We start from the raw sequence: 22,778 nt of genomic DNA, 5'->3' as shown, positions 1-22,778 counted from the left end.
ACTTGTAAGCCTATTTCTTTCACCAGGTAGGGGAAGTTTTCTGTCATTATTTCTTCAATAGGTTTCAATATCTTGTTCTCTCTCTTCTTCTGGCACCCCCATAATTTGGATGTTGGTACGCTTGAAGTTGTCCCAGAGGCTCCTTACACTATCTTCATATTTTTGGATTCTTTTTTCTTTTTGTTTTTCCAGTTGGGTGCTTTTTGCTTCTTCGTATTTCAAATCTTTGACTTGATTCTTGCGATCCTCTAGTCTGCTGTTGGAACTCTGTATAATATTCTTTATTTCAGTCAGTGTATGCTTAATTTCTAGTTGGTCCTTTGTCATAACCTCGAGGGTCTCACTAGATTTCTTGAGGGTCTCACTAAATTTATCGGCGGTTTCTAGAAAATTCTTGAAAAACCTTATAAGTGTGGGTTTGAACTCTATATCCTGCAGTTTGCTTTCCTCCATTTCTGTCATTTATGACCTGTTTCTTTGTCTCCACATTTTGGCTGCTTCCCTGTGTTGATAGAGTGGCTTTCTGTGCTAGGTGTCCTATAGGGCCCAGTGGCTCAGCCTCCCCAATTACCTGAGGTGGACACTCTTGGTGCACCCCTTTGTGGGCTTTGTGCACAATCTTGTTGTAGTTAAGCCAGGGGTCCTCAAACTACGGCCCACAGGCCACATGCAAATACAAATATTGTATTTGTTCCCGTTTTGTTTTTTTACTTCAAAATAAGATATGTACAGTGTGCATAGGAATTTGTTCATAGTTTGTTTTTTTTTTTTAACTATAGTCCAGCCCTCCAACTGTCTGAGGGACAGTGAACTGGCCCCCTGTTTAAAAAGTTTGAAGACCCCTGAGTTAAGCCTTGATTGTTGTAGGTATCACTGGGAGGAATTGACCTCCAGGACGATTGGCTGTGAGAATCATCTGTGTCTACAGTGGGAGAACTTCTGTGCTGGAGAAGACCCTTCTGGGTCAAGACTTCCTTCAGTGGGGCTTTGGTGCTCACTGAGTCTGCCCCCTGAGTGTGTCCCTTATGGATCTGAGGAGTTGTAATCTGGATGGTCTCACTCTTATGACTGGGTACACTGGCTCTTGGATCTCTAAGGAGGTGCTAATTTAGCCTCTTCCTGAGGCTACCCAGCAGGAGCTACGAAGAGATCTGCAGATTCCTCTTCTTTGTTTGGGGTTTGGAGGTGCCCAGATGAGGCCCAGCTGTGAAGCAATGCAAGCTGCTGTGGGGCCTTGGGCCTTCTTTTGGAAGTTCTGGTTCTCTCTGACCCAGCTGCAGTTTGTTAGGTAATTTTCAGATTGCAAAGGGCCAGGCCTTTCATATGCAAAAGCCTCTGTGCACAGCTTGGATGGGGCAGGGTCTCAGGGAATCAACAGGGCGGAGAAAACAGCTATGGCAGATCCTCAGTCCTGCCCTAAGGGGCCCGCGTCTCAGTGTCCCGGTAATTGCTGCAAGCACCTCTGAGGGAAAGCCGCCCTCGAGTTCCGCCCAATCCCAGACAGTCCAGTTTCTCCCCGTATGAGTCTGGGTCCCCAGAGACTCGCCTGGAACTGGAGTTCAGAGCCGTTGGAAGCTTGAGACTCCCTCCCGATTGAAAAAGACAACCGTGTCCTCAGTTGCCATCCCTTCCCACGTGTGCCTCCGTACCTCTGCACTTTACTTCCACACCTCCTCTGAGTCTCAGTATGCTTTTCTCTTTCCTTCTAGTTGTAGAATTTCCACTCAGCCAGCCTTCCTGTGGTTCTGGATGATGTCCGTTTTGTCTTTTAGTTGTATTTTTGAATTAGTTGTACAAGGCAGCAATTCCTGGTGTTTACCTATGTCGCCATCTTGGTTTCTCTTTCCCGATGGTCTTAAGCGACCCCTGTGAAAGGGTCGTTCGACCCCCAAAGGGGCCGCGACCCACAGGTTGAGAACCGCTGTCCTAAGGTGAGATGAGGGGCCCAGACCTTCACCAGGGTATGCTTGTAGAAAGGGGTAATGCTCCGGTGTTATATAGGGGAGACCGGGACACAGCCTGGGGGGAGTGCGCCCCATGCATTAGCTGTGCGGTGGCTTCCTGCTGGGGTGTCCGGGTTCCTGGGCCTCCAGGGCTGGGGAGTGCCCCATGCAGAGCAGCGGGTATGTATGGGCCCGGAGATCCCCGGGCAAGAAGTGTTGGTGACAAGTTGTCAGAGAGCCGGGGAGGGTGGTGCTGACTGAGGTCCAGCCAGAGGGCAGGAGCGCTGGGGTCTCCCCACCCAGCTCTACCCCCACTGCCGCCCACCGCTGCCGCAGTCCAGTCCACTGAGTTCAGGTCCTGCAGCCGGGCCAGTGCCAGGCAGGCTCCTGGTGGGCAGCTGCATGTGGCCTTGGAAAACCACCAGCAAGGACACGAGACCTGGGATGAACATGAATCCCAAGGAGGCCTGAGGGCTGCCAAGCAGGCCTGTTACTTCACAGGTGCCCAGCCCAGGGCGGAAGGCAGCCCTGGCTCGAGCCGCTGGCAGCCTGGGCCACCACCACAAGGACCCACACGTTGCTCATTGAGGCATGTACCTGGCGGCCACCCAGGTGAGAAGTGTCCTCTCCCCTTCACCCCCTCAGCAACATGCTCTGCCCTTGCAGCCCCCAGAGAGACAGGCGTGGCTCATGATCCCGCCTGCTTTGTTTTGGACGTGACACGCCCACCCATTTCCCAGATGTGGAACCTGGGGCTCAGACAGAATGCCCAAGGGCACCAGGGCACCAGAGCTGGAGCTGGAGCTGGAACCTGGGGGTGTCCAGTCGGAGCCCCACCTCCAGGCCTGTCCCTCCCCAGGCTTAGAGTTGGTGTGAGGTTAAATGAGATCGCATGTGCCTGGGGCCCAGGGGTCCCTACTCTGGGATGCAGGGGAGCCCAGACTCTCTGTAAGGGAGTCAGTGTTGGGTGCAGAGGTCCTGGCTGCAGAGGGCCCCCAACCACAATTCCGCCCCCCGCCCCCAGGCTGCCCGGGGCTGTCACACGGTTTCAAGGATGGTCCAAAGGTCACTGAGGAGGCAGCGCTGGGCAGTGAACTGTCCAGATGGGTCACCCAGTGTCTAAGCTGTGCTCGGCCCTGAGGCTCTGCCGCCCATCCTGACAGGCTGTGTGACTTGGGGAGAGTCAGCACCCTCTCTGGGCTGAGCAGCTGAGAGGAGTGAGGGAGAGGAGGGGCAGCCCAAGCTTGGAAACAGGCACAGCGGACCCTGGCATGACCGAGGGCAGGGGCATCCTCCACGGGCCCACCTACTTCTCTGCAGCTGGAGAAACTGAGGCCCAGCGAGCAGTCAAAACCTGAGCCAACCCACAAAATTGTCAGGCTTGACCCAGGAGAGCCACGTGACCTGGGAGCCACTCCTCCGGAGCCCCTGCCTGACCGTCCACCTCCTGAGCAGGCTCGTCCCCCTTCGGCCTTTGCTCACCGCCCTCCCGCTGTGTTTTCACAGCGCCCTCATCACAGCCTGGTCCTTCCTCCCAACCCCCACCAGGCCCAGCCGGCCCACTCCTTCCCGCCGGCCTGGTGTCCCGGTGGGGGTGGGAGGAAGACTCACCCCGTATTGTAGCTTCTCTCAAAGGCCCATCTGGACTATGGTCAGTCACCACAGTGGAACCAGCACCTATGGCTGAAGCTGACCCCTGAGCTCTAAGGGACCCTGAGACGGACCCCAGCCTCGGGCAGCAGGACCCCAAGACCGCTGGACAGGGAGAGGCCGCTCTCACAGACCTCGGGGCTAGGCCGTGACAGGGCCCTGGGAAGCCCAGGAGGGGTGTGGTCGGGGGCCTCTGCAGCCAGGGCTGCTGTGCCCGACGCTGGCTCCCTCACCGTCTGGGCTCCGCTGCATCCCAGAGTGGGGACCCCTGGGCCCCCGACCCACATGGCCTCATTTAACCCTCACACCAACTCTAAGGGGTAGGTGGGAGCCCATTCTACAAGCTGAGAAAACAGAGGCTCGGAGAAGGGAAGGGACGTGCCCAAAGGCACGGGTGCCAGGGGGCCGAGAGGGAAGCACCCAGGCTGTCTAGGTGGTGGCGCTGGCGCAGGGAAAGCGGCAGCGGGGCGGAGGGTGCTGTGTGAGCCGGGCCAGGGGCCCCCCATCTGGAATTTGAGCCGGATCCCTCTGGGAGTCAGGGGTGGGGAAGAGGTGGGAGGGAGGGAGGGAGGGAGGGAGGGCTGGGAGGGGAGAGCAGCTGAGCTAAAGCCTGAAGGGCCCTACGGCTCTCGGAGCCCCTGTGCGCTGGGTCAGAAACACCGGGAACGGTCTTCGTTCTGTGTCTGACGACGCCGTCGCCAGGACCGAGCCTGGTCAGCGGTGACAGAGAAAGGAAAGGGCTGGGACGGGAAGGATGGTGCGAGGAGGGGACACTTACCTGTCACATCTGTGGCTCTAGAACAGCCTCCTCAGGGCAGGAGGCTGCACCTGCTCGCAGCCTGCCTGGCAGCCAGGATGCAGCCATGTGACTGCTCTACCAGCCAGGGGCCGCCGGAGTGGGGCATGCGGGGACTGCCCTCCCCACCCCACCTCCAGTGCCCCCCCCCAGAGCCACGTTTGCCTTGAGGCTTTGCCCCCATCTGAACCACAGCAACCAGCGGCCGAGAGGGCAAAGGGGACACGCCGAGCTGTGGTGAGGGCAGCGAAATGTCCAGTGTTCACGGAGCAGTATCTTCTGGTCTTTGCTCACTGGGCTCACTGCCCAGACTGTGGCCTGGACACCCTCCAGTTATTCTCAACCTCCCTTGCTCTCTCTTTTCAGTCCAATGGTCATTTGAGGAAGCAACTTGCCAAGGCAGAGGCGGGAGAATGGGATCTCTTAGACCCAGGCCAATGGTCACTCAGCTTCTATCTGGGCCACCTACTCATCCATCAGTTTATCCATCCACCCAACCAACTATATCCATCATCTCATTCATCCCCTCACTTACCCTTCTCCACACCTATTGTCTCATCCATCCACCCACCCACCCACCCATCCTTCCATCCATTCGTCTTTTCTCTTCCTTGTCCATGCTTTCCTACACTCATCAACAAGCCCCTGTTCAGCACCTCCTTTGCGTCCACCTGTTCCCTTTTGGAGACGATCATCCCCAACAATTCCCAGGGGAGCAGGAAGATCATCCTTCCCCTTATTCTCTCAGTCTCAGGCCACTAGCCCAGGCTCTGAGGGGTGAGGAGCCCACCAAAGCCGGCCTGGAGGTGTTGGGAGTGGACTTCCAGGTGGAGGACTGGGGAGAGGGCAAGAGGCTGGTCACAATGGACCAGATATGCTGTTCACTGAGCCCCAGCCCACACTTCTCCGTAAAGCCCACCATCTCCCAGCTCTGCCCTGTTTACTGTATGAACTCAGTTCAGCCCTGTCCTGTCTCTAGACCTCTGTTTCCCCATGTGGCAGACTCTGCCTGCTCTGACCTTCGTCTGGCGTCTAGGAGCAGGGAGGACAGCTGTGGCCACCCTGTGCACAGCCCCTTCCGGTGCTCACCGCAGACATCAGTAATCCACACGGCACTCCTTCCTATTGGTTCTACTCACCGCATCAGGGTTCTTGTCGATTACCTACTTCAGGGAATTGGCCAGATCTGATCACTTCAGGTCGGCTCCCCAAACCTTAGGGGTGAGGGGAGCTGTTAGAAATAGTTCTGTGTTTGCCCCGGGGGTGTGCTGGAGTGTCGACTCATGAACCAAGAGGTCACTGGTTCGATTCCCGGTCAGAGCACATGCTGGGGTCGCAGGCTCCATCCCCAGGAGGGGGCGTGCCGAAGGCAGCCGATTGACGATGTTTCTATCTCTCTATCCCTCTCCGTTCTTCCTCTCTCTCTCTCTCAAAATCAACAAAAACATATTTTTAAAATAGTAATAGCTCTGTATTTTGGGAGCCTAATTATAGATCCTAATATAAGAGAGTGCGTTCCTTTTTTAAAAAATATGTTTTTATTGATTTTAGAGAGAGAAGAAGGGAGAGAGAGAGACATTGATGGGAGAGAAACATTGACTGGCTGCCTCCTGCATGCCCCCTGCTGGGGGATCCAGTCCACAACCTGAGCATGTGCCCTGACAGGGACTCGAACCCACAACCTTTCAGTGCATAGGATGATGTTCAACCAACTGAGCCACACCGGCCAGGGCAAGGGAGTGCTTTCTAACCACCTGAACTGCCCAACCTTGTGGGGGTGAAGTTTCTGTCACCAGACATATCCAAGCAGAGGGCCAATGACTCTGTCAGGAGGATGCCCAGGGGATTTGGGCCCCGAGAGAGGGGGCCCAGCAGCCCAGAGGTCTGTCCAGCAGGAGACTGTTCAGACAAAACCCTGGGAGCAGGACCTTTGCACTCTTGGAGGGGACGCTGCCTTCTGGGGACCGAGCACGTGGGCAGCAGTTGGAGGGAGAGGGGGTGGGGGTGGGGCGCTGGAGATGGGCAGAGCGCTCACAGGAGGGTGCAGCTCTGGGAGCCCAAGGCCCAGCTAATCAGCTTCTTCTTCATGGCGGTATAGGGCGGGTAGTGGAGTTCATTCAGCTTCTCCAGGCCCGAGTGGGAGAGCAGGCAGGCGCGGTGGTTGGAGAAGGTGTCGAAGGAGAACTTGCCGTGGTATCTTCCCATCCCGCTGTGGCCTGCATGGGCACGCACGTGAGGGTCTGAGTCTGGGCAGCCCACTGCCCACCCCTGGTAGCGAGCTCAGGGAAAGCCTGGCCATTCTAAGAGCCATTTTGCAGATAGGGAAACTGAGGCCGTGGGAGGCCCAGGGCTTAGATCAACATTAACAGTGAATGAAGGCAAAACTGGGCTTTTCTGGGTCTGGAGTACCCACACAGGCTTCCCGGGGGTGGGGGCTGGAGGTGGAGGAGGGCGGGGCTCACCAACTCCCCCCATCGGCATGGACCACAGAGTCTGGTACATGAAGCCCTCGTTGCCTCCGAAATTGCCACTGCTGGTCCGCGCCAGCACCTGGCTCACCACCTGGGGGCGGTGGGGGCAGAGTGGTGGGCTCATCGTCAGGAAAGGGGGCTCGGCCCAGCCGTTCCACGGGGAGCAGAGGCGCGCCCCGGCTCCATCCTCTACTGAGCAGCATCGCCTCTCAAGCACTTCCCGGGCTGTCTGCACCCCTTCAGCTCCTCTGTTGCCCCAACCCTGCCCGGGCCCACCTGGCTGCTGTTGGAGAAGGTGTACAGGGCCAGGGGCTTCTCCCGGCGGTTGATGAAGTCGATGGCCTCGTCCAGGCTCCTCACGGTCACGATGGGCAGGATGGGCCCGAAGATCTCCTCCTGCATCACCCGCTCCGTCTCCTGCACGTCCACCAGCACCGTGGGGGCTGCCCGGGCACAGGGGACGGCTCAGCCCCGGGCGTGGGGCCTCGGGCAGGGCCCAGGGACCGGGCTCCAGGCTCGGGGATGTTCTAGGGAAGAGTCTCCCCACGGCCCTGAGAAGTGGCCGGGAGCCCCGGGCCCCAGCCTTGGTCTGACCGTCTCAGGGTGACCGGATCTCAGACCCCTGGAGCCCAAGGTCCCAGGTCCCAGCCTGTGGGGGCAGCAGCGTCACCGAGTCGGGGCCCAGAGGCCGGGGCTGCTTTGTAAGGACAGCCCAGCGGGTGCACAGGCCGGGAGTCGAGGGCCCACAGGACCCGGGGTCACGGCTGTGGAGCAGCAGATGCTGGGGCCGAAGCTGGGATCTGCGTGTTCGGAGCCTGGACACTGGGCCCAGCTCCGAGAAGCAGGGTCAGGGGTCACAGGCTCGGACCTGGCGACCTGTGGCGTTAGTGTCTGGGAATCGTGGCAGCAGAGCCGTGGACCCGGCTGGGCTCCATCAGTGGGGCCCTGGGAACCTCGGGGCCCAGACTGGACCAGCTGTGGCCTCCAGCGAGGGAGGGCCTTAGCCGGGGGCCCGGGGCCGGGAGAGCGGGACTCACCGATGTAGCGGTCGCTCTCCTCACTCTGGCCCCCGATGGCCACGCGGCCACAGCCCAGCAGGCCCCGGAGCCGCTGGAAATGCTTCTCACTGATGATGCGGCCCAGGTCTGGGGAGGCCCTGGGGTCCTCGCCATAGAAGCCGGTGATGGCGCTCTGCAGGGCGGGCACCAGCCGCTCCTGCATTTCGGGGCTGCACAGGACGTAGTCGGGGGCCACGCAGGTCTGGCCAGCGTTGAAGTAGCGAAACAAGGCCACTCGGTTGGCCACGGTCTGGGCGTCGCAGTTGTCGTCCACGTAGCAGGGGTTCTTGCCCCCCAGCTCCAGTGTGACGGGCGTCAGGTGCTTGGCGGCTGCGGCCATGACAATCTTGCCCACTCGAGGGCTCCCTGGGGACATGGGATGGGCCTTCATCCTCAACTGGCCTTGGCCAGATGGTTCAGACACCACCTAGGATCTGCCTGGCCAAGCTCCCCGGGATCCCGCCCCCCAAGACCCAGAGGCCTGGCTGGTTACCATCTGGGACACTCCCCACTGGGGGCCACAGCCACCTACCCCATGGCCTTTTCAACCTGACCCAGGACACTGGCTGGGGCCATCCTCACTGCTGGGGTTCTTGTCCCAGCATCAAGAATCTGGAGAAGGGGCTGTGCGTAGATGACATAGGAAACCGGGGACTAATAAAAAGTCCAGAGACCAGATATAATTTTGAAAGGCATTGGGGGTCAGAGGACCTTCAGCTAAAGGAACTGAAGACTCCCTCCTTGCCTAGGAGCCTTGCTTTTATTAACACAATTTGTCCTAAGGCAAGGTGGAGATAATACACTTCAAAGGGTAAGGTTCAAAGGGTACAGAAGCATTGTCAGTTTGGGGAATAGCCTATGGCTGTTCAGGTGTTTGGCCAGTAGGAGGCAATAACAGGTAGATTACGATGCCTCTTAGCTGTCTGGCAGCCACAATCAGTTTAATGTTTCCTATTCAGGTTTGGGGAAATGCCTTTAGCCATTCCCAGATGCAGCTGACTACATGTGTGACTCAACCCTGCTGAGTCCCCAAGTCTCATCAACCTTTTGATGAAACTCTTGAAATTGTGACATGCTGGAATTGGTTCCCGGCTCCTCACCCGTAAATAAGATGTAGTCAAACTTGTGTTTCAGAAGCTGCCCGGTCTCCTCAGGCCCCCCCAGCATCACGGCAAAGCAGCTCTGCAAGGAGGGACCGCAGCTCAGGGGACTCTGTGGGCCCCGGGACGGCCGGACCTCCCAGGCAGGCGGGGGCAGGGATGCGGGACACGGGGCTGAGGGGGTAGGGCCACGCTCACCTGGTCCAGGTACCGGGGCAGCACCTCGGCCAGGACCTTCTCTGTGCCCTGGCTGATTTCTGATGGCTTCAGCACCACGCAGTTCCCTGCAGGGGCAGATGGGGGAGACACAGGGGGACGCCGGTGTCCCCACCCCCACCCCGGGGCTGTCATCGGAAAGCAGAGGTGCAGGGAGGGTGTGCGAGGCTAGGGCACAACGTAATGGAATTCTGGGGCTCCCCTGTGGGAAGGGAAGGTGGGCCAGGAGGGCTCGGACCCTCTCCTCACCCGCCGCGAGGGCGCCCACCAGGGGCAGCAGGCTCAGGTTCACGGGGTAGTTCCAGGGGCTGAGGATGAGCACCAGGCCGAAGGGCTCCTTCCGGATGAAGGCGGAGCTCAGCTGCGTTAACTGGGGTGCAAGATGGATGGTGAGGCCCAGCCAAGGACACCCCTAAGTCCCCTACTTCCAGGGCCCTTGAGGTGCCTGTGCAGTGGCGTCCCCATGAGGACACAGAGGTCCTGAGAGTCAGGGACGCACCCTGGCTCAGGGGTGCGAGGGGCCCAGCCAGTAGCTCACCAGGTTCTTGGCCACTGGCTGGTCCTTCATCCAGGCGTGCAGGTTCCAGAGCGCCAGGTCCACCTCCTTCTGGCACAGGATGATCTCGGACACGTCCGCCTGGAAGTCTGACTGCGGCGGGTGAAACACAAGGGTCAGGCCCGGGGTAGGCCCGGGAAGGGATCTAGTGTGAGGGGTCCCCCGAGGTCCCCACCAGGGACATGGAGACAGGCTCTGGGGACAGCACAGCCGGGCACTGCACGACCCTGGGCTGGTGGCCTGGGCTCCAATTCCAGCTCTGCCACTTCCCAGCTGCGGGCGGGGGTGGGGGTGGGGGCTTGGGCACGTAATGTAACCCCCACTGCCTCAGTGTCCCCATCGGTAACGGAACAATGATCGCACCTGCCTGGCAGGTGTGAGGAGTTAATGCTGACAGTGCCCGTGTGCACTGCGTGCCCGGGAAGGTCTGTGAAACGAACAGGGCTGAACTGGGACACAGCCAGCTTCCCCTCCCCGGCCTGCCTCCCGCCACCCCTCACCTTGCGCAGGTCCTGCGCCAGCGCCTCCTGCAGCAGCTGCTTGTTGTCCTGCAGGAAGCGGCCCAGGCCCTTGAGCTGCGCAGCCCGGAACTCCGCCGGCCGCGTCCGCCCCGAGCTGAAGGCCTCCCGCAGCCGCTGCAGCGTGTCCTCGAAGGGGTCCCTCCTGCCGGGGTGAGGGCAGTGTGGGCCGGGGCCCCCCACCTTCTCAGGCACTGATCCTGCCTCTGCCTGCCCCACATGGGCTCACAGACACCCTTACTGGGACTCACGTGGGACCCCAGAGGTCCAGGGCTGGCCCTGCACCCCACCAACACACGTATCTTCATGCCTCCCCTCCACCCAGGGCACCAGACCACAAGCAAAACCCGGGAGCAGGGCTCTTTGGTCGGTGCTCCCTCGGGGCCTAACCCAGGCCCTCTGAGAGCTCTGCCTCCGAAGCCACAGAGAGAGCTTTTGAAGTGGCAGATGGGGAAACTCAGTGTCTGTCTCTGTGTGTCTCTGCCTCTCTGTGTGTCTCTGCCTCTGTGTGTGTCTCTGCCTCTCTGTGTGTCTCTGCCTCTCTGTGTGTCTCTGCCTCTCTGTGTGTCTCTGCCTCTCTGTGTGTCTCTGCCTCTCTGTGTGTCTCTGCCTCTCTGTGTGTGTCTCTGCCTCTCTGTGTGTCTCTGCCTCTCTGTGTGTGTCTCTGCCTCTCTGTGTGTCTCTGCCTCTCTGTGTGTGTCTCTGCCTCTCTGTGTGTGTCTCTGCCTCTCTGTGTGTCTCTGCCTCTCTGTGTGTGTCTCTGCCTCTCTGTGTGTGTCTCTGCCTCTCTGTGTGTGTCTCTGCCTCTCTGTGTGACGTCCATCCCAGGTGCCGCTCCAATTCCAGGCGTGGGAGAAGCAGGCAGACGGAGTCTGGGGACCCCAACCCCAGCTCAGCTATCATTTCCCAGGTAAGGCAGGCAGGACAGGGGTTCCCTGCCTTCCTCAACCGTCCTCGTCCGTGTCTGCACCGTGCACACCGGGAATGCCTGGGGACAGCTTCAGGCTCAGCTTGTCCATGGCCCAATCCAAAGGCCCAGACCCACCATTGCCCAATAGAACGAGGAAGCAGACCCATGGCTGGGGGCTGAGGTCCCCAGCGTCCCCACGGGGCCTGGAGCTGGACAGCTGGCTCCTGCTTCTCATCCTCGGTGCCTCCCTCCTCGCCTCCTGCTGCAGGGAGCGGGGACCCGGCGCGCTGAGGGCGGCTGATCCTGGTGGACTTGCGCCACAGAGGTTGCCACAGCAGACTGGGCCAGCGCTTGGGAGAAACCCAGTCTAGACATGGAACAACGCTGACAGGGAATACGGCAGCCTTACAGACGTGAGCAGGGTGTGCAGGCTCAGTGGGAGGCCGGCCAGAGGCTCTGACTGCAGTGGGGAAGCCGGTGCTCCGAACAGAGGGCCCCGCCTGTGCAAAGGCCCTGGGAGGGCAGATCTTGAGAGCAAGATGCAGCTAGATTCACTAGGGAGTCGGAATCTATTCTGTGGGCGACGGACGTACCGCAGCCCCGGGAGGGGGGCAGAGCTGGCGTCCGGAGCTGAGCGTGTGGCGTGCATCATCTGACCTGGCCTCCAAGTCTTCATGCATTGTAAGGATGAGAAACCCAGGCTCCTAGTTGCCCTCCCAACAGCTGGGATATGGCGAGGCCAGCCACCCCCCCCCCCCCCACCGCCACCCCACAGCATTTTAGCTCAGCATCTTTGGGCAGCTTCCAGATGGCTTCCAGCGAGAATGCAACACCTCCCAAACCAGAAACAAACAGTCTCACCTTTAGAACCTAAAACCAGGCTCAGTTCTGGCCTCTCCTCCCAAGAAGCTCCCCATTCCTCCACACCCCCCCCTAACCAGGCACAGCCCTGGGGACACCTGCTTGGCCCTACTAGCCCCTGCCTCCTCCCCCACCCTGGGGCCAGACCTGGGCCAGGACCATGGGTCCCTCTGAGGCTGCTCCCAGGTGTCTCCATGGGGGACAGTGAGACTCAGACAGTGTGACCTGAGGACATGCGGCACAACCCGGGCAGGACAGCCCCCACCCCCTTCGTGGAGCCAGGCCCTGGCCCATGGGCGCTGCCCTGTGGCCCCACATCTCATACCCCCACCCCCCAGTGCCTTTCACCCTCCGGCCCCTCTGCCGCTGCCCCTTGCCCCACGGCCCCACATACCCCAGTGTTGGCTGTGCTCTTGAATCCTTTACCACGCCTTTGCCCTCAGTGCCCGACATTCTGCTTCCAGATGAGCCTCCCCTGCCCCTGCCCAGGCCTCACGCCTGCCTCTGCCAGCTGCTAATCCTCCTAACAGGCGCTGGCCACACAAGACTCCCTCCGCCCGCTTCGCCTACGCCTGGAAGTGGAGCGGCACCTGGGCAAACTGACAGACCCACTGGGCTAGTCCAGCTGCCGCCCTGTTCACACACCTACACTTCTCCCAAGGTGGCTGCACCCTCTCCCCTTCCCCCCCACGCCCCACCTCCCCTCGCTGGCTCTGGAACAGGTCTGGCGATTGCAGGCTGTCAGGAAATTACCTGACAAATAGAAAGATCTGGGAGGAAGTGGCAATTACAGGATGAAAATGTCAGCAGGACCATGGCAGGAAATGGTGCCTCCTCCAGGAAGCCCTCAGCCAGCAGAGCTCTATAGCCCACCCAGGTGCCTGCACCAAGTCCTCATGGCCGCCACCCCCACCCGACACCACGGGCTCCTTCATCTGCACTCTCCACAGACAGCCTGACCCGGCCAGGGCAGCTGTGGCTCCAGAGTGCTGTGTCCTTCCTTTGTCCCTTTATTCTCCTACTAGAGCTCCGGCGCACGGGTTCATGCACATTGAAAGGAAATTAATTAGAAGGTGGCCAGTGGGGCAGGACTGGGCGAGACGGGCCGGACATGCCCTGGAGTCAACCTCCCGCGGCCCCTCCCCAGCCGGCGGCACCAGGGGTAGCGTAGCAGTTCAAAGGGCATCTGCGGAGTGAGCGGGGTCCCTCCGGCAGGTGGGTCCCTCGGCCTGGCCTGCAGGGATTGGGCTAAAACCAGCTCTCCAACATCCCTGAGGGCAGTTCTCAGGTGATGCACCCCAGAATCGGGCTCCCTCCTCTCTGGGTCTGGGGTGCGTCGCCCGAGAACCGCCCCTGCCAAGTCACCGCAGCTCCGCAGCTCCTGCATTGAGCATTTGCCCCCTGGTGGTCAGTGCACATCATAGCTACTGGTCGGATGGTCAGACGGTCACTTAGCCTTTATTATATATAGATTTACTGTGTGACCCTGGGCAAGTTGCCTAACCTCTCTGATTCTCTCTGAGGTAACAATAGTGCCTAATTGCCATGGTTCCTGGGAAGAAGCACAGCTCCAGGTACAAAGTCAGACCCCACAATTGCTGGCTCGTATTTCTGCAAGTATTTCTCAAGCGCTTACTATGTCTAGAAAGCAAATCAGCCATTCCAGACAGAGTATGTGAGAACCCGTGTGTGCTCACCCATCTGAGGTCATCCTTGGCTGTGACTGGAGCCAGCCCCGTGGGAGCCGCAGTCCCCCACCAACCCCGGAGGAGTCAGTGCCACACCAGGGAGGGCAGTCAGGGCAGGGGCGTGGGTGGCGTGACTCAGGAGGCCCTGCACCCCCTCTCATTGGATTATGCACTTCAAATGTATCTCAATAAAGCTGTTAAAACAAAACTGAACAAGAAGCCTGAAGAGCCCACAAGCAAATGAAAACATGCTCGCCCAGCCAGTGTGGCTCTGTGGTGGAGCATCGACCTATGAACCAGGAGACTGTGGTTCAACTCCCCATCAGGGCACATGCCCAGGCTGCAGGCTTGATCTCCACTGTGGGGCGTGCAGGAGGCAACCGATCAATGATTCTCTCTCATCGTTGATGTTTCTCTCCCTCTCCCTTCCTCTCTCTGAAATCAATCAAAATGTATTTTAAAAATATGATCAAAGTGCCCGCAGGGCTGTGCTCCTTCCCGAGGTTCTGGGGCATGCTGACCTTAAAAGTAACAGTTATTTTAGCAGTAAAAACGGGTTAATTTGGAACAGCGAGCTATAGCAAAAGCCATAGGCAAGTCCAACAAACACAGGAGAGGAACATTATTTTAGAGAAATTAGCCCAACGTGGCCTGAAGATTGTAACATGGTCTTGAGACTGTCTGAGTGGCACATGGGATTGGACCAGGTAAGGCCTCTATGCAACGTTTAAGATTTGGGGGTTAGGGATGGAGAGTTTCTTGGGTGTGGGGACCAAGACAAGCCTGGTAAGAAAGTTTCTGGTTCATTATACTGCCACCTACCCATCTGGAGTGACCCGCCTCTTTCTTCGATCTCTACTGGTCCTCTGCGTAAGGGGTGGGTTTGGGATCACATCTCGGAAATCCCCAAGAAAGTTTCAAGCCTACCATCACTGAACACTATCCACGACTGCTTTTCATATTTTAAAATTTGGGGCCATGTGTGTTAGAGTCTACATATCTTTCTGCAATTCTTATTTCTGAGGTTTTCCTGCCCTGGACCACACTTACTCATCCTATAAAATAAAAGGCTAATATGCAAGTCGACCAAACAGCAGAATGACCAGTTGCTATGATGGGCACTGACCACCAGGGGGCAGATGCTCAATGCAGGAGCTGCCCCCTGGTGGTCAGTGCACTCCCACAGGGGGAGCGCTGCTCAGCCAGAAGCCCTGAGCTGGGTTTACGGCTGGCAAGCACAGCGATGGTGGCGGGAGCCTCTCCTGCCTCCACAGCAGCACTAAGGATGTCCAACTGCTGGCTTAGGCCCTGAAGGGAGTGGGCCTAAGCCAGTAGTAGAACATCCCCCAAAGGCTCCCAGACTGTGAGAGGGCTCAGGCTGGGCTGAGGGACCGCGTCCCCCTACCCCCGCCCAGTGCACGAATTTTGTGCACTGGGCCTCTAGTGTCCAATAAACACTCCAGTGGACTGATCTACTCCTGCTGGTGGACATTAGGAAGTGCTACCTTTGCGTGATTACAAACACTGCTGCAAGTAACATTGGGTGCTGGTCTCTCCATGTTTCCCTTGGGTGTGCATGGGAGAGTGAAACAGTCAGGTGATATGTTATGTGTACCTTCACCTGTCCCAGGTATGCTGTATGTGGCCTGGATGTTGTGTCCAAAGAGGCTGACTAAATAAAACTGCACCTGTTATAGGCACCCCACATACCAGCAAAGGTGTTATCAGACACCCTCTGAGTTGAAGGGAGAGGGTGGTTCTTGTCAGTCTCTCTTTCTCTTTCTTTCTTTTTTTTTTTTAATTAAATCTTTATTGTTCAGATTATTACATTTGTTCCTTCCCCCCCACCCCATAACTCCCCTCCTCCCAGTTCCCGCCCCACCCTCCGCCCTCACTCCCCACCCACTGTCCTCATCCATAGGTGCACGATTTTTGTCCAGTCTCTTCCCACATCTCCCACACCCCTTTCCCCCCCAAGAATAGTCAGTCCATTCCCTTTCTATGTCCCTGATTCTATTATAATCAACAGTTCATTCTGTTCATCAGATTATTTATTCACTTGATTCTTAGATTCACTTGTTGATAGATGCATATTTGTTGTTCATAATTTGTATCTTTACCTTTTTCTTCCTCTTCCTCTTCTTAAAGGATACCTTTCAGCATTTCATATAATCCTGGTTTGGTGGTGATGAACTCCTTTAGCTTTTCCTTATCTGTGAAGCTCTTTATCTGACCTTCAATTCTGAATGATAGCTTTGCTGGATAAAGTAATCTTGGTTGTAGGTTCTTGCTATTCATCACTTTGAATATTTCTTGCCACTCCCTTCTGGCCTGCAAAGTTTCTGTTGAGAAATCAGCTGACAGTCGTATGGGTATTCCCTTGTAGGTAACTGACTTTCTTTCTCTTGCTGTTTTTAAGATTCTCTCTTTATCTTTTGCTCTTGGCATTTTAATTATGATGTGTCTTGGTGTGGTCCTCTTTGGATTCCTTTTGTTTGGGGTTCTCCGCGCTTCTTGGACCTGTAAGTCCATTTCTTTCACCAGGTGGGGGAAGTTTTCTGTCATTATTTCTTCAAATAGGTTTTCAATATCTTGCTCTCTCTCATCTTCTGGCACCCCTATAATTCTGATGTTGGTACGCTTGAAGCTGTCCCAGAGGCTCCTTACACTATCCTCGCATTTTTGGATTCTTTTTTCATTTTGCTTTTCCGGTTGGATGTTTTTTGCTTCCTCGCATTTCAAATCATTGACTTGATTCTTGTGCTCCTCTGGTCTGCTGTCGGGCGTCTGTATAATATTCGTTATTTCAGTCCGTGTGTGCTTAATTTCTAGTTGGTTCCCCAATATAAGATCGAGGGTCTTATTAGTTTTCGTGTAGATCTCATTAAGTTTATCGGCAGCTTCTAAACAGTTCTTGAGAGACCTTAAAAGTGTGGTTCTGAACTCTATTTCTTCCATTGACAATTTTGTCCTGTTTCTTTGTCTCCGCATTTTGTTATGCTTCCTTGGTGCACCCCCTAGTGGTCTTTGTTCGCAGTCTTATAGATAAATCTTGATTGTTGTAGCTAATTCCAGGGAGGGTTTGACCTCCAGGCCAAGTGGCTATGAGAATCAGCTGTGTCAGCAGTGAGAGAACTTCTGTCCTCTAGGGAGGTGCTAATCTAGCCTTTGCCTGAGGCTATCCGGCAATGCCTCTGTGCAGGGCTTGGGCGGGGTGGGTCGCACAGGATCAACAGGGTGGGCCGGAGAGAGCAGTTATGGCGGCTCTCAGTCCTGTCCCAAGGGGCTCTGCCTCTCTGAGTCCCAGCACCCGCTGCAAAGCTCAGAGAGAAAGCTGCACTCGCTCTGACCGAAGCCAGACAGTCCGCTTCTCCCGTTTGAGTCTGGGTCCCTAAAGACTCGCCCGGATCTGGTGCTCAGAGTCTGCGACTCCCTCCCGATTGAAAACAACAACCGTGCCCTCCGCCGCCAGCCCGCTCCGCGCACTCCGCACCTCAGAATTTGACTTCAGCACTGCGCCTCCTCTGAGTGTCCGTATGCGTTTCTCTTTCCTCCTAGTTGTAGGACTTCCACTCAGCCAGCGTTCCTGTGGTTCTGGGTGATGTCCCTTCCGTTTTTTGGTTTCACTTTTGAAGTAGTTGTTCAAAGCAGCAAACTCCGGCGTTAACCTATGCCGCCATCTTGGTTCTCCCCTCTTTCTCTTTCCCTTGTCCGTCTCATAGGAAGGAATTCAAATGAGTGACTCCAGACAATTACGTTGTAGTGAAGCCAATTTCTTAAAGAAGCACAGCAAGACCATTTAGTGAAGAAGCAAGGCAAACGAATCTGTTAGATTACATCCGGCTAGGAGCACAGATGGGCTTCTCAGCTAGCCCGAGAAGCCAGGGCGGCGGGGATTCTAAGGGTTTTATACCCTTCTGTCCATAGGTTTAAAATTTTTTTTAAATTCCTTTGCCAAATATCTTGGCTCAGAGTAACCCTCAAGGTTTCCCTTTTACTTTGTTATGGCTTTCCCAGAATTTATGAGAAGCATCTGGAATTTTATCTCGACGGGCCCCAAGACTGCTGGCTTCTCTGTTTAAACAGTGAGATGAAAACTCCCTCTTCTTTCTTCCCCCAAACACCCCCCCCCCCGCAACCCCGCCACCAATGAATGAGAGTTCCGGTGGCTCCACAATCCCACCAGCATTTGATGGTGTCAGCGTTCTGGATTTGGGCTATTCTAATAGGTATGAAGTGGTATCTCGCTGTTGTTTTAATTTGCAATTCCCTGATGACATACGATGTAGAGCATCTTTTCATATGTTTACTTACCATCTGTGTATCTTGTTTGGTGAGATATCTGTTTAGACCTTTGGCCCATTTTAAAATCAGATTGTTTATTCTATCATCAGTACCAACTGTCTTGTTTACCATAGCTTCACAGTAAGTTCTCCAACATTCTCAGTCACTATTGCTTCAGCACATGTCATATGCCTAGTAGCTTCCCACAGTTCTTGGGTATTCTGGTCTGTTTGTTTCGTTTCAGTCTCCATGTCTTTGCTCTTCATTTTAGGAAGTTGCTGTTGTCATACCCTGAATGAAGCCGGGAGAGTCTTTCCTCAGCCATGTCCAGTTTGAACAAGGAACTCCTTAAGCATTATGTCTGTTACAGTGTTTGTTTTGTTTTTCAGCATTTCTTTTTTATTCTTTCTCAAGATTCCCATTTCTTCGCTTATATGATCCTTATCTAATTCTGATGCTTGTTCAGTCTCTTCAAATTGTTTTGTGCCCTTTTCTCGGCCTTGTAATTTTTTTTTTTGAGAGAGAGAGAGAGAGAGGAAGGGAGAGAGAGAGAAACAGAAACATTGATGTGAGAGAGAAGCATAGATAGGCTGACCAGGGACCAAACTCAAAAAACCTAGGCATGTGCCCAGACCAGCAATGGAGCCCACCACCTTTGGGTGCACAGGATGGACACTCCAACCAACGGAGCCACCCTGACCAGGGCTGCCGCGTAATCTTTCTAGAAAGGCAGATGTGATGTGCTGGGTGAAAGGGACTGTGGTAAACAGGCCTTTACAAATGAAGAGGTGAAGGGTCAGGGCAAGGCGGTGCTCTGTGGTCCTGCCCCTGGTGAGCCTGAGCCCGAGCCTCTCTGTCTTCCCCCTTCGGTGGGACAGGATGGCTAGAGTGGCCTGGAGCTCCCTCTGTCCCTTACCCCACGTGGAAGGCTAAAGGGGCTAAGCCCAGCCAGCATGGCTCAGTGGTTGAGCGTCAACCTATGGGCCAGGAGATCATGGTTTGATTCCTGGTCAGGGCATATGCCTGGGTTGCAGGCTTGGTCCCCAGTGTGGGGTGTGCAGGGGGCAGCCGATCAATGATTCTCATCATTGATGTTTCTATCCCTCTCTCCCTCTCCTTAACTCTCTCTCTGAAATCAATGAAAACATATTTTAAAAAAACAAAACTATTTTAAAAATAATTCTATATAATAAAAGGCTAATACGCAAATGGACTCAACGGCAGACCGAACAGTCGCTATGATATGCACTGAGCACCAGAGGGCAGATGCTCAACACAGGAGCTGCCCCCTGGTGGTCAGTGCACTCCCACATGGGGAGCACCACTCAGCCAGAAGCCGGGCTCACAGCTGGAGGTGGTGGGAGCCTCTCCCACCTCTGGGGCAGTTGGACATCCCCCGAGGGCTCCCGGACTACGAGAGGCCGGGCTGAGGGACCCCCGAGTGCACGAACTTCATGCACTGGGCCTCTAGTAATAATAATAAAAAGAGGGACTGATAACTTCTAAGCTCCTCACTGGAAGCCAAGTGTATCTCTTGATAACATATTCCTGAGTTGGCAGCTGTCTTCCTACCCTGTGATGTCATCCTTTGTGCATTGACACCCAGGAGCTGGGTTGGCACTGTCGGCTGAGACCTGTTCTCCTGCCCAATCTGAACACTTTCACAGAACAGCAGCACCAGACTCACCATCTGTGACCATAATGGACTGACAAAAACAAGACCGTCAAGACCATTCCAAACACACGATTGAACACAGACAAAGGTGGGCATTGTCCAGACCACAAAAGTGACCTAATGTTCCTCTGTCCTGTCTCGTGTGAGTGACAGGCTTCTAACAGCACCCAAGCCAGAGCAAAGCCCTCTCCTTAAACCTTTCTCCAGATCTCCTCTCACTGGCAGGCCTCACAGTTCCCCAGGGTCCCACCCGCTGGGTGGGTGAGTGACGGGCGGCGGTCCTGCGTCGTAGGCGGGGCAGTGGCCCTTGGGCTGCAGGGGGACCACAAGCGCTGTGTCTATCAGAACATTTCCTCTTTGGCAGGAGGGAACTCCCACCTTCAGCAGGACTCGGAATTCCCCGAGGATTGTCTGCGTGCAAAAAGCAGAGAATCGTTTCTCTACGTCCCGTCTCTCAGTTTTCCTTCAGATCGTCCAGAGGCCGTGAACAGCTTCAGCGATGAAGAACCTGACCGCCATTGCCCGAGGAAGGCCCCATGCCGAGGGCACTCTGGACCAAAGAGGAGCGAAGGTTCTTCTTTTTTTTTTTTTTTTTTTAATTAAATCTTTATTGTTCAGATTATTACATTTGTTCCTTTTTTCCCCCCCCCCCCCCATAACTCCCCTCCTCCCAGTTCCCGCCCCACCCTCCGCCCTCACTCCCCACCCACTGTCCTCATCCATAGGTCCACGATTTTTGTCCAGTCTCTTCCCACATCTCCCACACCCCTTTCCCCCCCAAGAATAGTCAGTCCATTCCCTTTCTATGTCCCTGATTCTATTATAATCACCAGTTCATTCTGTTCATCAGATTATTTATTCACTTGATTCTTAGATTCACTTGTTGATAGATGCATATTTGTTGTTCATAATTTGTATCTTTACCTTTTTCTTCCTCTTCCTCTTCTTAAAGGATACCTTTCAGCATTTCATATAATCCTGGTTTGGTGGTGATGAACTCCTTTAGCTTTTCCTTATCTGTGAAGCTCTTTATCTGACCTTCAATTCTGAATGATAGCTTTGCTGGATAAAGTAATCTTGGTTGTAGGTTCTTGCTATTCATCACTTTGAATATTTCTTGCCACTCCCTTCTGGCCTGCAAAGTTTCTGTTGAGAAATCAGCTGACAGTTGTATGGGTACTCCCTTGTAGGTAACTGACTTTCTTTCTCTTGCTGTTTTTAAGATTCTCTCTTTATCTTTTGCTCTTGGCATTTTAATTATGATGTGTCTTGGTGTGGTCCTCTTTGGATTCCTTTTGTTTGGGGTTCTCCGCGCTTCTTGGACCTGTAAGTCCATTTCTTTCACCAGGTGGGGGAAGTTTTCTGTCATTATTTCTTCAAATAGGTTTTCAATATCTTGCTCTCTCTCATCTTCTGGCACCCCTATAATTCTGATGTTGGTACGCTTGAAACTGTCCCAGAGGCTCCTTACACTATCCTCGCATTTTTGGATTCTTTTTTCATTTTGCTTTTCCGGTTGGATGTTTTTTGCTTCCTCGCATTTCAAATCATTGACTTGATTCTTGCGCTCCTCTGGTCTGCTGTCGGGCGTCTGTATAATATTCGTTATTTCAGTCCGTGTGTGCTTAATTTCTAGTTGGTTCCCCAATATAAGATCGAGGGTCTTATTAGTTTTCGTGTAGATCTCATTAAGTTTATCGGCAGCTTCTAAACAGTTCTTGAGAGACCTTAAAAGTGTGGTTCTGAACTCTATTTCTTCCATTGACAATTTTGTCCTGTTTCTTTGTCTCCGCATTTTGTTATGCTTCCTTGGTGCACCCCCTAGTGGTCTTTGTTCGCAGTCTTATAGATAAATCTTGATTGTTGTAGCTAATTCCAGGGAGGGTTTGACCTCCAGGCCAAGTGGCTATGAGAATCAGCTGTGTCAGCAGTGAGAGAACTTCTGTCCTCTAGGGAGGTGCTAATCTAGCCTTTGCCTGAGGCTATCCGGCAATGCCTCTGTGCAGGGCTTGGGCGGGGTGGGTCGCACAGGATCAACAGGGTGGGCCGGAGAGAGCAGTTATGGTGGCTCTCAGTCCTGTCCCCAGGGGCTCTGCCTCTCTGAGTCCCAGCACCCGCTGGAAAGCTGGGAGAGAAAGCTGCACTCGCTCTGACCGAAGCCAGACAGTCCCGCTTCTCCCGGTTGAGTCTGGGTCCCTAAAGACTCGCCCGGATCTGGAGCTCAGAGTCTGCGACTCCCTCCCGATTGAAAACGCCAACCGTGCCCTCCGCCGCCAGCCCGCTCCGCGCACTCCGCACCTCAGAATTTGACTTCAGCACTGCGCCTCCTCTGAGTGTCCGTATGCGTTTCTCTTTCCTCCTAGTTGTAGGACTTCCACTCAGCCAGCGTTCCTGTGGTTCTGGGTGATGTCCCTTCCGTTTTTTGGTTTCACTTTTGAAGTAGTTGTTCAAAGCAGCAAACTCCGGCGTTAACCTATGCCGCCATCTTGGTTCTCCTCGGCTGGGCTTTTTCGAGCGAAGGTTCTTCTGACGATGCTGAGGATGCCGTCGATGGTGCGGACCCGGGAGACTCTGAAGAGACATCTGAACTGCGTACAAACTCTTCCTCGGGCACCCCCTTTTCTGCAGTCAAGTGCAATGATAGCAGAGCCATAGCGAAGCCCCAGCTGCCGCCGAGACAGGATCCACCTGTGCCAGCGGACTGGCCTACATGGGAGCCTCCAGGGAGGATTCTCAGGCAGATCCTTGCAGGCAGGTGACTGGGTTGTAGGCGGGTGTCTGCGATTACACCTGCTGCCAGGAACATAGGCCAGGTCCTGACTTGCGATAGGAAAGTGGAATTGAAAGCTGCCGGGAATGGATACATATGTAATACCCTTTGTAATACTTTAAGCAATAAAAAAATAAAAAAAAAAAGTGAAGAAAAAAAAAAAAAAAAAAAAAAAAAAAAAGAAAGCTGCCGGGGCACACCCAAAAGCAGAGCCAGTTTGGCATCTTGCCACTGCCTATTGCGAAGCTGTCTGTCGCCTCATTGTGAAATTTGGTGCCACCC

The 22,778-nt window shown here is 55.1% G+C and overlaps 2 protein-coding genes across 3 annotated transcripts in view; one reads left to right on the top strand and one right to left on the bottom strand.

Annotated features, from left to right (window-relative positions):
- Window positions 1–22,778, top strand: part of NDUFS8 (NADH:ubiquinone oxidoreductase core subunit S8) — a 77,146-nt gene that overhangs the window by 10,269 nt on the left and 44,099 nt on the right. The gene's annotated exons all lie outside the window — the stretch shown is intronic.
- On the bottom strand, window positions 5,940–12,590 carry ALDH3B2 (aldehyde dehydrogenase 3 family member B2). Of its 2 annotated transcripts, XM_059709865.1 has the most exons (10): window positions 12,474–12,590; window positions 10,291–10,453; window positions 9,773–9,883; window positions 9,484–9,604; window positions 9,217–9,302; window positions 9,019–9,100; window positions 7,898–8,284; window positions 7,137–7,303; window positions 6,852–6,951; window positions 5,940–6,605 (listed from the first exon to the last, which is right to left on the bottom strand). In XM_059709865.1, exons 1-10 carry the CDS (start codon window positions 12,530–12,532, stop codon window positions 6,421–6,423), a joined length of 1,461 nt encoding a protein of 486 aa, XP_059565848.1. In that variant the 5' UTR covers window positions 12,533–12,590; the 3' UTR covers window positions 5,940–6,420. The 2 variants fall into 2 exon arrangements, with proteins under 2 accessions (XP_059565848.1, XP_059565849.1); XM_059709866.1 differs by lacking the exons at window positions 9,484–9,604; window positions 10,291–10,453; window positions 12,474–12,590 and having other exon boundaries at window positions 9,773–9,792.

The sequence above is a fragment of the Myotis daubentonii genome, chromosome 9, assembly GCF_963259705.1.
Source record: "Myotis daubentonii chromosome 9, mMyoDau2.1, whole genome shotgun sequence".
NCBI classification, from domain to species: Eukaryota; Metazoa; Chordata; class Mammalia; order Chiroptera; family Vespertilionidae; genus Myotis; species Myotis daubentonii.
This window is presented reverse-complemented; position numbering and strand designations above follow the sequence as displayed.